This window comes from Engraulis encrasicolus, chromosome 2 (assembly GCF_034702125.1).
Source record: "Engraulis encrasicolus isolate BLACKSEA-1 chromosome 2, IST_EnEncr_1.0, whole genome shotgun sequence".
Taxonomy (NCBI): Eukaryota; Metazoa; Chordata; class Actinopteri; order Clupeiformes; family Engraulidae; genus Engraulis; species Engraulis encrasicolus.
In genome coordinates this window covers 21058563-21071062 of record NC_085858.1, presented here as the reverse complement: position 1 = coordinate 21071062, position 12500 = coordinate 21058563, and the positions used below count along the sequence as shown (strand labels likewise).

The 12500-nt window shown below is 46.3% G+C and overlaps 1 protein-coding gene across 1 annotated transcript in view; it reads right to left on the bottom strand.

Annotated features, from left to right (window-relative positions):
• The window catches only part of rbfox3a (RNA binding fox-1 homolog 3a), a 597033-nt gene that overhangs the window by 368608 nt on the left and 215925 nt on the right, over positions 1–12500 (bottom strand). Inside the window, exon 4 of the mRNA XM_063183470.1 lies at positions 1153–1269. Within this exon, the coding sequence (XP_063039540.1) occupies positions 1153–1174 (22 nt within the window). The 5' untranslated portion in view covers positions 1175–1269. The remainder of the gene's footprint in view (positions 1–1152; positions 1270–12500) is intronic.

The following is a 12500-nucleotide window of genomic DNA, read 5'->3' as shown; positions in this document are numbered from 1 at the left end:
AAAGGAGAAAGAGGGATAGAGATATGGGTAGAGAAACAGTTGAGGCCACCTGCTGTATGGGTCCTGAGAGAAAATGCAGAGAACAGTGGACTCAGCCTGGGGTATGGAGGGTGGGGGGAAATGTGGCAATACCTTGGCTTCAGATCTGCTGAGGACTTTTGTTTTTTTTTAGCTTTTTTTTACTGCTACAGTGTCATGAAAGCCCTCATAAACTTGCAGGGAATTTTCAAAGTTTTCCTGAGCAACTACTGTAAAGAGAATTAAAAAGGGATGTAACAGACAAGACAGATATAGGGGGAGACTATGCAGAAAGCACTAATGGAATCAGAATGTAAAAGTGTGTGTGTGTGTGTGTGTGTGCGTGCGTGCGTGCGTGCGTGCGTGCGTGCGTGCATACGTGCGTGCATACGTGCGTGCGTGCGTGCGTTTGTGCGTGCGTGCGTGTGTGTGTGTGTGCATGTCCAACAGATGTGTATGTTTTTCTAAGAGCAAGCCATACTGTGTGTGCCTACGGTATGTATGTGTCTGCCTGTTTGCATGTTGGCAGACGGTCAAATATGCATATGCATGCAAACATAATAAGTGTCTGACATTAGTGTGTGTGTGTGTGTGTGTGTGTGTGTGTGTGTGTGTGTGTGTGTGTGTGTGTGTGTGTGTGTGTGTGTGTGTGTGTGTGTGTGTGTGTGTGTGTGTGTGTGTGTGTTATGCCTGTCTGTGCCTGTGGCAGACAGTGGCTAAAAGGACAGGTGAGTGTACTATTTACGTATATGTGGGTTTACGAGTGTGCGCGTGTGCATGTGTGCGTAAGTGTGCATGTGTGTGTGTGTGTGCGTCCCTGCATTTGTGCGTGTATAAGATGGCATGTGTTTGTGTGTGTGTGTGTGTGTGTGTGTTTTTTCCGCATGTACACTTGTGTGCATGTTCCAACGTGTGTTTGTGTGAGCATGTGTGTGTGTGTGTGAGTGTGTGTGTGTTTGTGTAAGCATGTGTGTGTGTGTGTGTGTGTGTGTGTGTGTGTGTGTGTGTGTGTGTGTGTGTGTGTGTGTGTGTGTGTGTGTGTGTGTGTGTGTGTGCGTGTGTGCATGTGTGCGTGTGTGCATGTGTGCGTGTGTGCGTGTGTGCATGTGTGCGCGTGTGCGTGTGTTGTCTGACCTGCCCAGCGGGGGATCTCCATGTACAGCTGGCTGTGCTGAAGTAGAGGAATTCACTGCTGCCGGGTTGACAGTCTGCTGCTGCTGATGATGACGACGAAGATGCTGCTGCTTAGCCCTGTAACGGAAAACAATACAATACGTTCATCTTGATGTTTATCTTAATGTGTACATTTTGTGTGTGTTTTGTATTTGTGAATTTGGGTCAAAGACCTTTTTTTTGGGCCGCAGACATCAGGTGGCGCAATGGCATCTAAGGCCCATAAATTAATTAAGAATTTTAATTAATTAGCAATAATTGGGAGGGGGGGACCATACAATAGGGACACTGGCTGTCGTTGCACTGCCCTGACATGTGCTACTGCAGACACGTCACTGACCCATTTATGTAAGCTGACAGACACCTTTATTTCCTTCGGGATTAATACTCTACTCTATTCTTTACTCACAACAAACAGACATTGAGAAACATACATGTATATGGGTCAATGATGTTTTTTTGGAATCAGAGGTCAGAGAGCTTAACTAGTAATTGGTAATTAATGTACTGCAATGAATATGCTTCTTGTTCAAACAAAAATTATTGAATCCTTACGTACTGCTCCCTTTCAGGCACTATTGGGGGCTCCCCCTTGCACGGGGGAGGCATAAATGCAAGTGTGTATGCAGTGTGCACTTGTCTGCACGCACGCACGCATGCACACACGCACTTGACCAGGACACTGAAGCTGCTACTAAGACTATGCTGCCATGTTTCTCTCTCTCTCTCTCTCTCTCTCTCTCTCTCTCTCTCTCTCTCTCTCTCTCTCTCTCTCTCTCTCTCTCTCTCTCTCTCTCTCTCTCTCTCTCTCTCTCTCTCTCTCTCTGTCGTGTACACGCACACACACCCAAACAGACAAACACATAAACACACATACAAACCCCCCACACACACACAAACACACACACACACACTATAAGGTGCCTATAGAGCTGTGTAATGGCAATGTGTGCTTTAGTGCCCTGAGGGCAGCTCACATGTGCTGTGTGTGTATTGGTTTAACTGCCTAGCCAGAAACCCAGCCAAAAAGAGTGTGTGCATGCATCTATGTGTGTGTGTGTGTGTTTGTGTGTGTGCGTTCATGCGTGCGTGCGTGCGTGCGTGCGTGCGTGCGTGCGTGCGTGCGTGTGTGTGTCCGTGTGTGTCTCTGTGTTTATGGGTGAAAATTTTTTTGTTAAAGTGCGTGCTTGTGAATGTGCTTCAATGCATATGTCTATGTGAATATGTATGTGTGTTTTCGTGTGCGCACACATATGAGTATGTGTACTAGTGTGTGTGCATAGTTGTGTGTGCATGTGTTTTAGTGTATGTATGTGTATAAGTGCGTGCGTGCGTGTGTGTGCGTGTGTGTGTGTGTGTGTGTGTGTGTGTGTGTGTGTGTGTGTGTGTGTGTGTGTGTGTGTGTGTGTGTGTGTGTGTGTGTGTGTGTGTGTGTGTGTGTGTGTGTGTGTGTGTGTGTGTGTGTGTGTGTGTGTGTGTGTGTGTGTGTGTGTGTGTGTGTGTGTGTGTGTGTGTGTGTGTGTGTGTGCGTGCGCGGGCACTTGTGCATGCCCATGCACCCATGTGTGTTGCTTTGTGCTGACGGGTGTTTATTGCAGGAGAGAGAGAGAGCGAGAGAGAGAGAGAGAGAGAGAGAGAGAGAGAGAGAGAGAGAGAGAGAGAGAGAGAGAGAGAGAGAGAGAGAGAGAGAGAGCAGTCTGTTACTTGGCTGGGGCCCAAGAGCTGCAGCCCCCTGCACGAGACCATTGATTTCCTCCCCACAGAAATCCCATCCCTCCTTCTCTCTTTCTCTCGCTCTCTTTCTCTCACTCTCTTTCACTCTCTACCTCTCTATCTCTCTACCTGTCTCTCTCCACCTCTCTCTCTCTATCTCGTGCTCCCCTTTCTCTCTCTCTCTCTCTCTCTCTCTCTCTCGCTTCCCTTTCTCTCTCTCTCTCTCTCTCTCTCGCTTCCCTTTCTCTCTCTCTCTCTCTCTCTCTCTCTGCATATATATTCTCCTGCCTTTCTCTCTATTTTACCACAGGCTTCCCTCCTTCTCACTCTTTTTCTTTCCCTCTACACACATCTTTCTCTCTCCTGTGTTCTTTTTCTCTCTCTCAACCACCTTCTGCTCTGTCTATCACTCTTTCTACCTCCTTCTCGCTATGCCCCTATTTTTCTCTGTCTCCATTTCTCTTTTCTCCCTTCGCAAGCCTAACCCCCCCTCTCTCTATCACAGGGACTCCCTCCAGTGCAATTTGTCATTTATCAAAAGTAATTAAAAGCAATTTCTTTGTCTCTTGTTGATTGGGAATTGACTAATCATTTGGACACTTTAAAACAGGTGGGAGTTTAAAAAAAGGAAAACAAATAAGCAAGGAAGAGGGGGTAGGCATGGGGGTGGAGGGAATGGGAGAGGGTGATTTGGACGAAAACAAACTCCACCACCTGTGAGAAAAAAAAGTAAATAAATGTGAAAAAAAATGGGAGGGCCAGGCACGTGGCACCTGGCCATGTCAGTTGTGAAGAAAAAGCAGCTTTTTTTTTAACCCCCGTTATTTCCCTCTTCTTTTTCCCCCTCGTTATTTTACCCTCCTCAAAATGGGGAGACAGAGAACGGCAATGGCAACAATGGCGCTAGATTGAGATGAATGGCACTGCTCTAATGCGCTCAGTAACAACAGTAAAACATTTACAATGTGCATCGGCGGCGACTGAATTCTTACCCCATCAAAGCTGCTTATTTTTTTTTGTCTTCCCCCGAAAGAAATAAAAAAACAGACGGGGGAAGAAAAAAATGCGAAAGCAAAGATAAACCAGTCTTGCAACAAAACTACAGCCAATAACGCCGCGTTACCCTCAATCATTCATTTTTAATACAGTAGCTCACTCCTCACGGATCAAATGGTAAACAGCGCAGGAAATGAGATATGGCTGAATCCGCACAGTAAAGGTTACCACAGCAACCCGCCTGTTTAAACAGGGGAGCCTTCATTAGTCACTTCCAAAGACTGCGGCTTTAAATTCACAGAATAAAATGTCAAAATAGCTTTGGGTGTTTGTGTGTGTATGCGTATGTGTGTGTGGGGTGGGGGTGTGGGGGGGATTGGGGAGGAGTGGTGTGTGTGTGTGTGTGTGTGTGTGTGTGTGTGTGTGTGTGTGTGTGTGTGTGAGTGCGTGCGTGCGTGCGTGCGTGCGTGTGTGTGTGTGTAGTGTTGCCAGTTTGTGTGTTTGAGTATGCGTCTGTGGTGTGTTTACGTGTGTGTGCGTGTGGTGGGTATCATGAAAACTGGTGGAGGCCTAAACGGTGCCGCTGTAGTGGCGGTGTTAAACCCCCACTTCCCCTGTCCCGCGTACCAGCCTGTCTTGCTGGATCATTAGTCGGAGAGCAAAGTGTGGGTGTAGCGCGAAAACACAGAGCAGTAGCTGCAACTGTACCCCTTTTTCTTTTCAACCCTCTCTCTCTCTCTCTCTCTCTCTCTCTCTCTCTCTCTCTCTCTCTCTCTCTCTCTCTCTCTCTCTCTCTCTCTCTCTCTCTCTCTCTCTCTCTCTCTCTCTCCCTCTCTCTCTCTCTCTTTCTTTCTCTCTCTCCCTGCCATGGACAAAATCTGTGCACAAAAGTGTTAGTTGAGAGCCACGCCAAATCGTGCACGCACCACCACCACACACGTTTCCGTGGCTGATTTGTAAATAATTTTATATTTGCTACACAAATACCTGCCTGTTTCCCTATTCTGTGAGCGGCAGATCAAACAGGGCTTAGAGCCCGGGCTTTTTTTTTTCTTTTTCCAGAGCCAGCAAACGGCGCAGACGCTCCAGCGAGAACAATTTGAATTTCCTTTTGAAGGCTACAGATGGACAAGCAATGCTATCATTGCCCCGGAACAAAGAAATAATTGGGCAACAGTGGTGTGTGAGTGTGCGTGTGTGCGTGTGTGCATGTGCATATGTGTGTGTGTGTGTGTGCGTGTGTGTGTGTGCGTGCGTGCGTGCGTGCGTGCGTGCGTGCGTGCGTGCGTGCGTGTGTGTGTGTAAGTGTGTTTGTGCATGTGTGTGTGTGTTTGTGTGTGTGCGTGCGTGCTAGTGTGTGTGTGTGTGTGTTTTTCTCCCATTTCCCTTTTTCTCCCCAGTTTTTTGGTGTTCTAAAGCCCTGATCCTGATGCTTATATGGAGACAAGAGTCATGCTAAGAATATTTAATTGAGTCTTTTCACTCCCAACTCCCCGCATTTGTTTATGCAACCATTCATCATGGCAAAAACTCAATTACTTATGTTCCCTAACATGTATGGTTATTAATGCTCTAATTATGCGCCCCCCTCTAATCTTTTGCACGGCAATTTGGGTGATGTATGTTTGAACAACGTGGCAGGTCCCTGGGAAGACAGAAGCGGCATTAGGGGGGATCTATGTGGTGCAAAGCCCCTCTCTCTGGAGGACCATTTCAGAGGCAGAGAGAGAGAGAGAGAAAAGAAAAGAATGAAAGGAATAAGACAGAGAGAAAGGGAAGAGAGAGTGGAAGAGTTAGGTAGAGAGAGAGAGAGAGAGCGAGAGAGAGAGAGAGAGAGAGAGAGAGAGAGAGAGAGAGAAGTGAGAGAGAGAGAGAGAGAGAGAGAGAGAGAGAGAGAGAGAGAGAGAGAGAGAAAGCCCTGTCTTTTGTTTCTCTTCACCTCTGGGATTTATGTAGGAGAGGTCTGTTAGTGTGTTCATGCATATGCCATTACATGTGTCTGCATTAGTGCTCTTTTGCCTATGATGGAACACAAACACAACAACAAACACGACGACAACCACAACAACAACAAAAAAACAACAACAAAAACACTACTAACACACACAACACACGGACATCAGTCTAACATGATACGGCATGGGCGTCCAAAAATACCCCCCAAAAAACAATAACAAAAAAGAAAGATGAAAATAATTTAAGGCTTTCCAAATAGGCTGGGGCCTCAGATGAGTCAAAGCGTGTGTGTGTTTTTATTATACAAGTAGAGAAGCGTGTGAGCTGGTGGTGTGGGTGGGTGCAAGTGAGAGAGAGAGAGAGAGAGAAGGAGAGAGAGAAAGAGAGAGAGAGAGAGAGAGAGAGAGAGAGAGAGAGAGAGAGAGAGAGGGAGAGAGAGAGAGAGAGAGAGAGAGAATGTGGTGTGCTGGAATGTTTTTTTGGAGGCTGTTCAAGGAGTTTTGTGTGAGTGTGTGCGTAGTGCAGCTGAGAACAGCAGAGCACAGCACAAGCGCAGCACGGCACGGCACGGCACGGCACGGCACGGCACGGCACGGCACGGCACGGCACGGCACGGCACGGCACGTCCAGTGATGTAGTCTATGTAGAACGCGGGTAAACCCACTTCTAAATTTCAGGGATTTCAGTATACCCACTTCAAATTGATTGATCCATTATTTTGAATAGCAAAAATATATACAGTATACCCACTTCAAAAAATGCTCAAATATACACTATACCCACCATAAAAAAGTAGACTACTACACCACTGGGCACGTCGGCACACAGACGCAGACGCTCTCCCTTTAGCTGGGCTGGAGGGGCTATGTAGCGCCTGCAGCCATGTTCTTCAAGGGCCTCACTGCTGCCTCACTTCCTTCCCTAACAAGGCCACAAATTATGGAGCCGGCCAGAGAGAATGTGTGCGTGAAGAGAACAGCTCGCCCCAAACACGCCTCTGCTGACCAAGAAAAAAAATAGCTCGCTTCTCTTATCTCTCTCTCTCTTTCAGACATGCAGACAGACACCCGCTGGAATGCACTGTTGTGAATGCACACAGTGTGTAGAAGTGACAGGCCATGCAAATGGCTTTTAACTATGAATAGACACATAAGATCAAATTCAAGTCGGAATTCTTTCATTCACATACTGTACAGTACTAGCACCACTTGGGTCATGAGCAACCCCAAGAACAAGCAGCACACACACCATACACAGACAAAGGTACACACACACAAGCACACACACAAGCACACACACACGCACACGCGCACGCACACACACACACACACACGCACATACAACACATACAACATCCTCTTACGATAAAGGAAAGCTACAAGCTGACACAACTACGATCGATAAAAAAGCAAAGGGCACCATAAAGTGGTGCAAATAAGCTCTCCCCCTTTTCCACGTGCTTTAGCTCGCCACCCCTGTGTCTGATGATACTTCTGGTGGCACTTCTCGTAGCTTTTAATCTTTAATGTGAAAAATTAATCATCCCATTCATTATTTTAATAGCTGTCATTTTTCTCCCCCCAAAGTGATGATTTATCACCATTAGGGCCTGCGTAGGCCGGCGAGAGAGGGATTTATAGTAATGTTTGCACCAGGTAGCCCCCAACCATATTTCAAGCACTCCCCTACCCCACCCCTCCCCCCACCTGACAAGCCATTAAAATGCCCTGGTGATTAAACAACTGCACTGAGGTCAGAGGGAGAGGCTGGATCCTGATGCGGGGCTGGTGCTGTTGAGTGACGACCGGTGGAGCTTCGGCCTGGCCACTGCCAAAATACACTCCCCCTCCTCCGTTTGCTCTCGCTCCGGCCGGCCAGTTCATTACCCGAGATTACAACGGGCCTCTCTTTTAATTCACTTTTGTGTTTGCGTTTCCCACTTCCCCAATCTTCCCCTCTCTCTCTAAACTGTCCAATCCAGAAGCCACTGAACCCTAAGTCCTCTTGGCGATAAGTCCATTAAAGCCTGCCTCCGATCTGTCTCCGCATCTCTCTCTATGTGTATCGCGATCTCTCGCTATCTCTCTCTATCTCTCTCAACACCTCAACACCTAGTAGGTCTCTTTCACCCTCCTCTCTCTTCCTATCTGTGTGGCTGTGTGTCTATCTATCTGTGTGTCTGTCTGTCTGTATCGCTATCTCTCTCTCTCTCTCTCTCTCTCTCTCTCTCTCTCTCTCTCTCTCTCTCCCATCCAATCATGTGACTAACCATTTCCTACTGTCTCATACTCTTTGTGTCTTCCACTCTTCCACTCTCTGTTGCCTATTTCACCCTGTTCTCTCTCTCTCTCTCTCTCTCTCTCTCTCTCTCTCTCTCTCTCTCTCTCTCTCTCTCTCTCTCTCTCCATCCACATGCTCCATCTTCCTGTCTCACGTTTATTTTGTCATAACCGTTTTTTTTTCTACACCAATTCCGCTTTGTCAAAATGCCAGGCCCAAAATATTTACATTTGTCAAACTATCAGACTGAGGCACAGAAACAAACAGACAGCAGGAGGAGAAAAAAAAGGGGGGGGGGCTTGGAGGGGTGCTAACGTGGAGAGCCTGGAGGGGGTGACTTGAAGAGGTCGCGGCAGTCAGAGAGGTGAAATTGAGTTTCTTCCGTACTTAAAGGGTTAGAGGAGCACTGGGTGGCATCTCAACACAATCTTCCTGCTAGCAACGCAGCGGCAGTATAAAGAAAAATATCTTTAAAAAAAAGGAAAAAAAAGAAAAAGTGGGGTTGGGTTTGGGGGGCTGTGTGTGTGTGTGTGTGTGTGTGTGTGTGTGTGTGTGTGTGTGTGTGTGTGTGTGCGTGCGTGCGTGCGTGCGTGCGTGCGTGTGTGCGTGCGTGCGTGCGTCTGTGTGTGTGAGGTTAGAAAGGGGTAGCTGAGAAAAGCTTAGATCAACATGCTGCTCCAGGTTCTACTTTGGCTTTTCAAAATATGCACACACATACACACACACACACACACAAACACACACACACACACACGCACACACACAAGCACACGCACACACACACACACACACACACGCACACACACACACACACACACACACACACACACATGCACGCGCGCGCGCGCACACACACACACACACACGCACATAAACAAAAAATATTTCAGAGAATAATTACAGATACGCACATATTTGCTGATGTGCCGCGTGCTTAACGAGTCTACAAAGCCCTGACTCATCAAGGCATCAGTGTAATTTATAGTGAGGTCATTGTGCATATTGTGCATTGTTTTCCTGCAAATGAGGAACCTGCCCAGACAACATTAGAAACTTCATTAGCCTGAATGTGTTTGGGCGCTAGTGCTGCGTCATTGCTCCTGCTCCCCTATTTCTCCTGCCTTCCCTTTTTTAATTGTTTAGAGGTATTTTTTCCCCCTCTCTCTCAGTGTGTTTATTTTTGAGGTTGAACTTGCCTTACAATCGGGGGTATTAAAAAGAGAGGTGGGTGGGAGAGAGAGAGGGAGAGAGAGAGGGAGAGAGAGAGATAGGGGAGGGGAGAGAGAGAGAGAGTGAGAGAGAGAAAGAGAGAGAGAGAGAGGATGAGTGGAAGTGGAGTGGAGTGGACAGTGGAGTGAAATGGTGAAAGAACAGTGGATTACAGGAGAGGAGGGAAAAGAAGGAGGAGGAAGAGGAGGAGGGTAGGAGGAGGAGTAGAAGGAGGAGGAGGGGAGGAAAAAATGATACAGGGAGAGCTAAATGTAAAAATTAGGTTTGGTGTGGTGAGGCCTCTGTTGACAAGGCGAACGAAGGTCTTGACCACAAAATGGATCCATTTTGATCTGCACCTAAAAGCGAGAAGCATGAGAGAGAGAGAGGGGGTGGGGTGTATGTGAGCACAGCCAGTCTAATATCTTAAGAACAGGGGTAGGAATTGATCAGTGATGGTGAGGCTGACAGACTCAGGCCAGACCACTGAATGACAGAGACTGTAATTGCAGCGTTTGCCAAGGGCGTCGGCTGGGGTCCAGAGGCGCGCACACACACACACACACACACACACACACACACACACACACACACACACACACACACACACACACACACACACACACACACACACACACACACACACACACACACACACACACACACACACACGCACACACACATGCGCGCACACATGCAAGTACGCATGCACACGCACACACGCGCACACACACACCCGCGCACACACACACACACACACACACACACACACACACACACACACACACACACACACACACACACACACACACACACACACACACACACACACACACACACACAAACATGCAAAATAGGAAAACACAATTTCACACAATATTGTCCACACAGACAAGCAAATACATTCACAGACACAGACAAAGATCACATTGCTTAAGCCACAGAAAAGTAGTTGATAATGGATTCTTTTTTAAATATATGTTTGACATGACATACATCGAGCCCCATTGATATATTCTGCTTTACAGGATTCTTTAATCTTTTCTTAGATCAATAATTACTTGTGTAAGTTAAGAAATCTCCCACTGTTTTAATACATTGTTGCTTTTTTTAAAGAGCTCCTCTAATCTCACTGTGTTGGCAGATAAAATTGAGCTAATAATTTCCTTAAATAAATTGTTGAACTCCTCCATTAATTAACTTAAAAGCACTTTCATTCACGTGTTATCTTCTTTCCCCATGAGTGAAAATATGTTGCGGGCTATAGTCTAGTCTTTCTTAAGTGATGACTTCAAAAGCATTCTTGCAGAAGTGTGCCAAGGCTGAGAGTGTGTAGACTGTTTATTTCAACGCAAGGGTAAAGATTGCAGACTAAGTATTGACTTAAAAAGCAAGATTGTACACCATGCATTTAAGGAAGAAGTTGAGTTGAAGTGTATAGCAAGCTGTAGGAGCGGAGGAGTGGGGCAAAAGACTAGACTAGAATTATCATGTTGAGTTGACTAGCTAACCCACCGGCCATCAATTATTCTTTCTAAAGGTAGCGTCCCATCCCAGCACCTGCACAACTTAAAATAGCCCCGTTTCAACAGGCTGCCAAACACCACAGCACAGCTGTAATGGGAGCACCATGCCGATTTCACTGCTTATTAGAAGAATTTTGTCTTCACATCAGGAACTTTTTTTTCTTCCCTCTCTTATTCCCTTCACACACTATTTTTTTTTTCTTTTGCATTTTTTCTTGCAAGTCTCGCAAAAAATTCTTCATCTGTAGTGGGGGGAAAAGCACATTGATTCCCAGCTGGCCCAGGCATTGGGAAGTTCAGATGCTTCACATTCTGACATGAAGCGAAAGCGAGAGCGGTAAAAATTAAAATGGGCTTCAGATATTCCTCTTCAACGAGCCGAGGATTAAAAATAAATGCTGAGGATAAAAAATAACACTAATAAATCTTTTTGTGACAACAAGCACTCCTAAATTCTTCTTGAACTTGAAAAAGGAACTTCCAGGCAAGCACATCAAAGCAAGATGAGGGAAGGAGGAACACTTAAAAATTAAGACTATTATCTAAGTCTCTCCTTAAAATGTTATCTAAGTTTAGGCCTTTTATGTAACAAAGTGACGGTGGGGTTAAAACGTTATCTGAGGTTGGGGCATTTATGCAACACAATCACGTTGGGGATTGTGTAACTACTTAACATTTTAAGCATAGCAACATGACAGATAATTATCTGACTAATTTAACAATGTGACAGAAAGTCTAGTAACTCGGAATTTGGTTGACCCTTGAAATTCAACTGCATAACATAATAAATACCACACTGCCTCTTTTTCCTCATATCATCATGGATATGATCATGGAAATGATACAGCTTGCTATTAATATCAGAGACTACCCATGAGCAAGCTTCAGAAGGAAGGAGCAAGAATGGTTATACTTTTGGGGAACAGACTGGCTTCAATACGAAAACGGTATCAATACGAAAATGGCATATAATGGTTCTGGGAGACAGAAGGGAAGACGAAAAGAGGAAGGGAACGGAGGGAGGAAGGAAAGAAGAAAGGGAAAGGAAATAGGGAAAGAAGGAAGAGAGGAGGCGGCTTTGGGAGGAAGCATGGTGAGCGGCTTCGCTGATAAATTTGTCTGACAAGCAGTGGCAGCGGCGTGCAAGTGGCGGCCTCAGTGGTGGTGGTGGAGGGGGGGGGGGTGCGCGTCACGGAGGCGCTAGACGGGGATTTGAGTCCTGCCGTAGCCAAGATAGGCATGCCAGATCACTAATTGCACAATTTAAAACCAAAGTCCCTGGCAGTGTGCTGGAGAGATGGTGGGGGCAGAGCCATCTCTTAATCAGGGATCTGAGAGCAGCTTTGCATGCTCCGGTTCTCTATGTGGATACAACACAGACAGAAATAGAGAGAAATGAATGGAAAGGGGAGAGGACAAAGCAGAGAGAGAGAGAGAGAGACAGACAGAGAAAGAGAGAGAGAGAGAGAGAGAGTGAGAGAGAGACAGACAGAGAGAGAGAGTGAGAGAGAGATGGAAAGATGGAAAGATGGGAATAGAGAGCACAATTGGAAAACGAGACAGGAAATGTGGTAAAATACAATTAAACGTGAAGAGAAAAAAAAAATAGAGGACTAACAGGCAATGAAC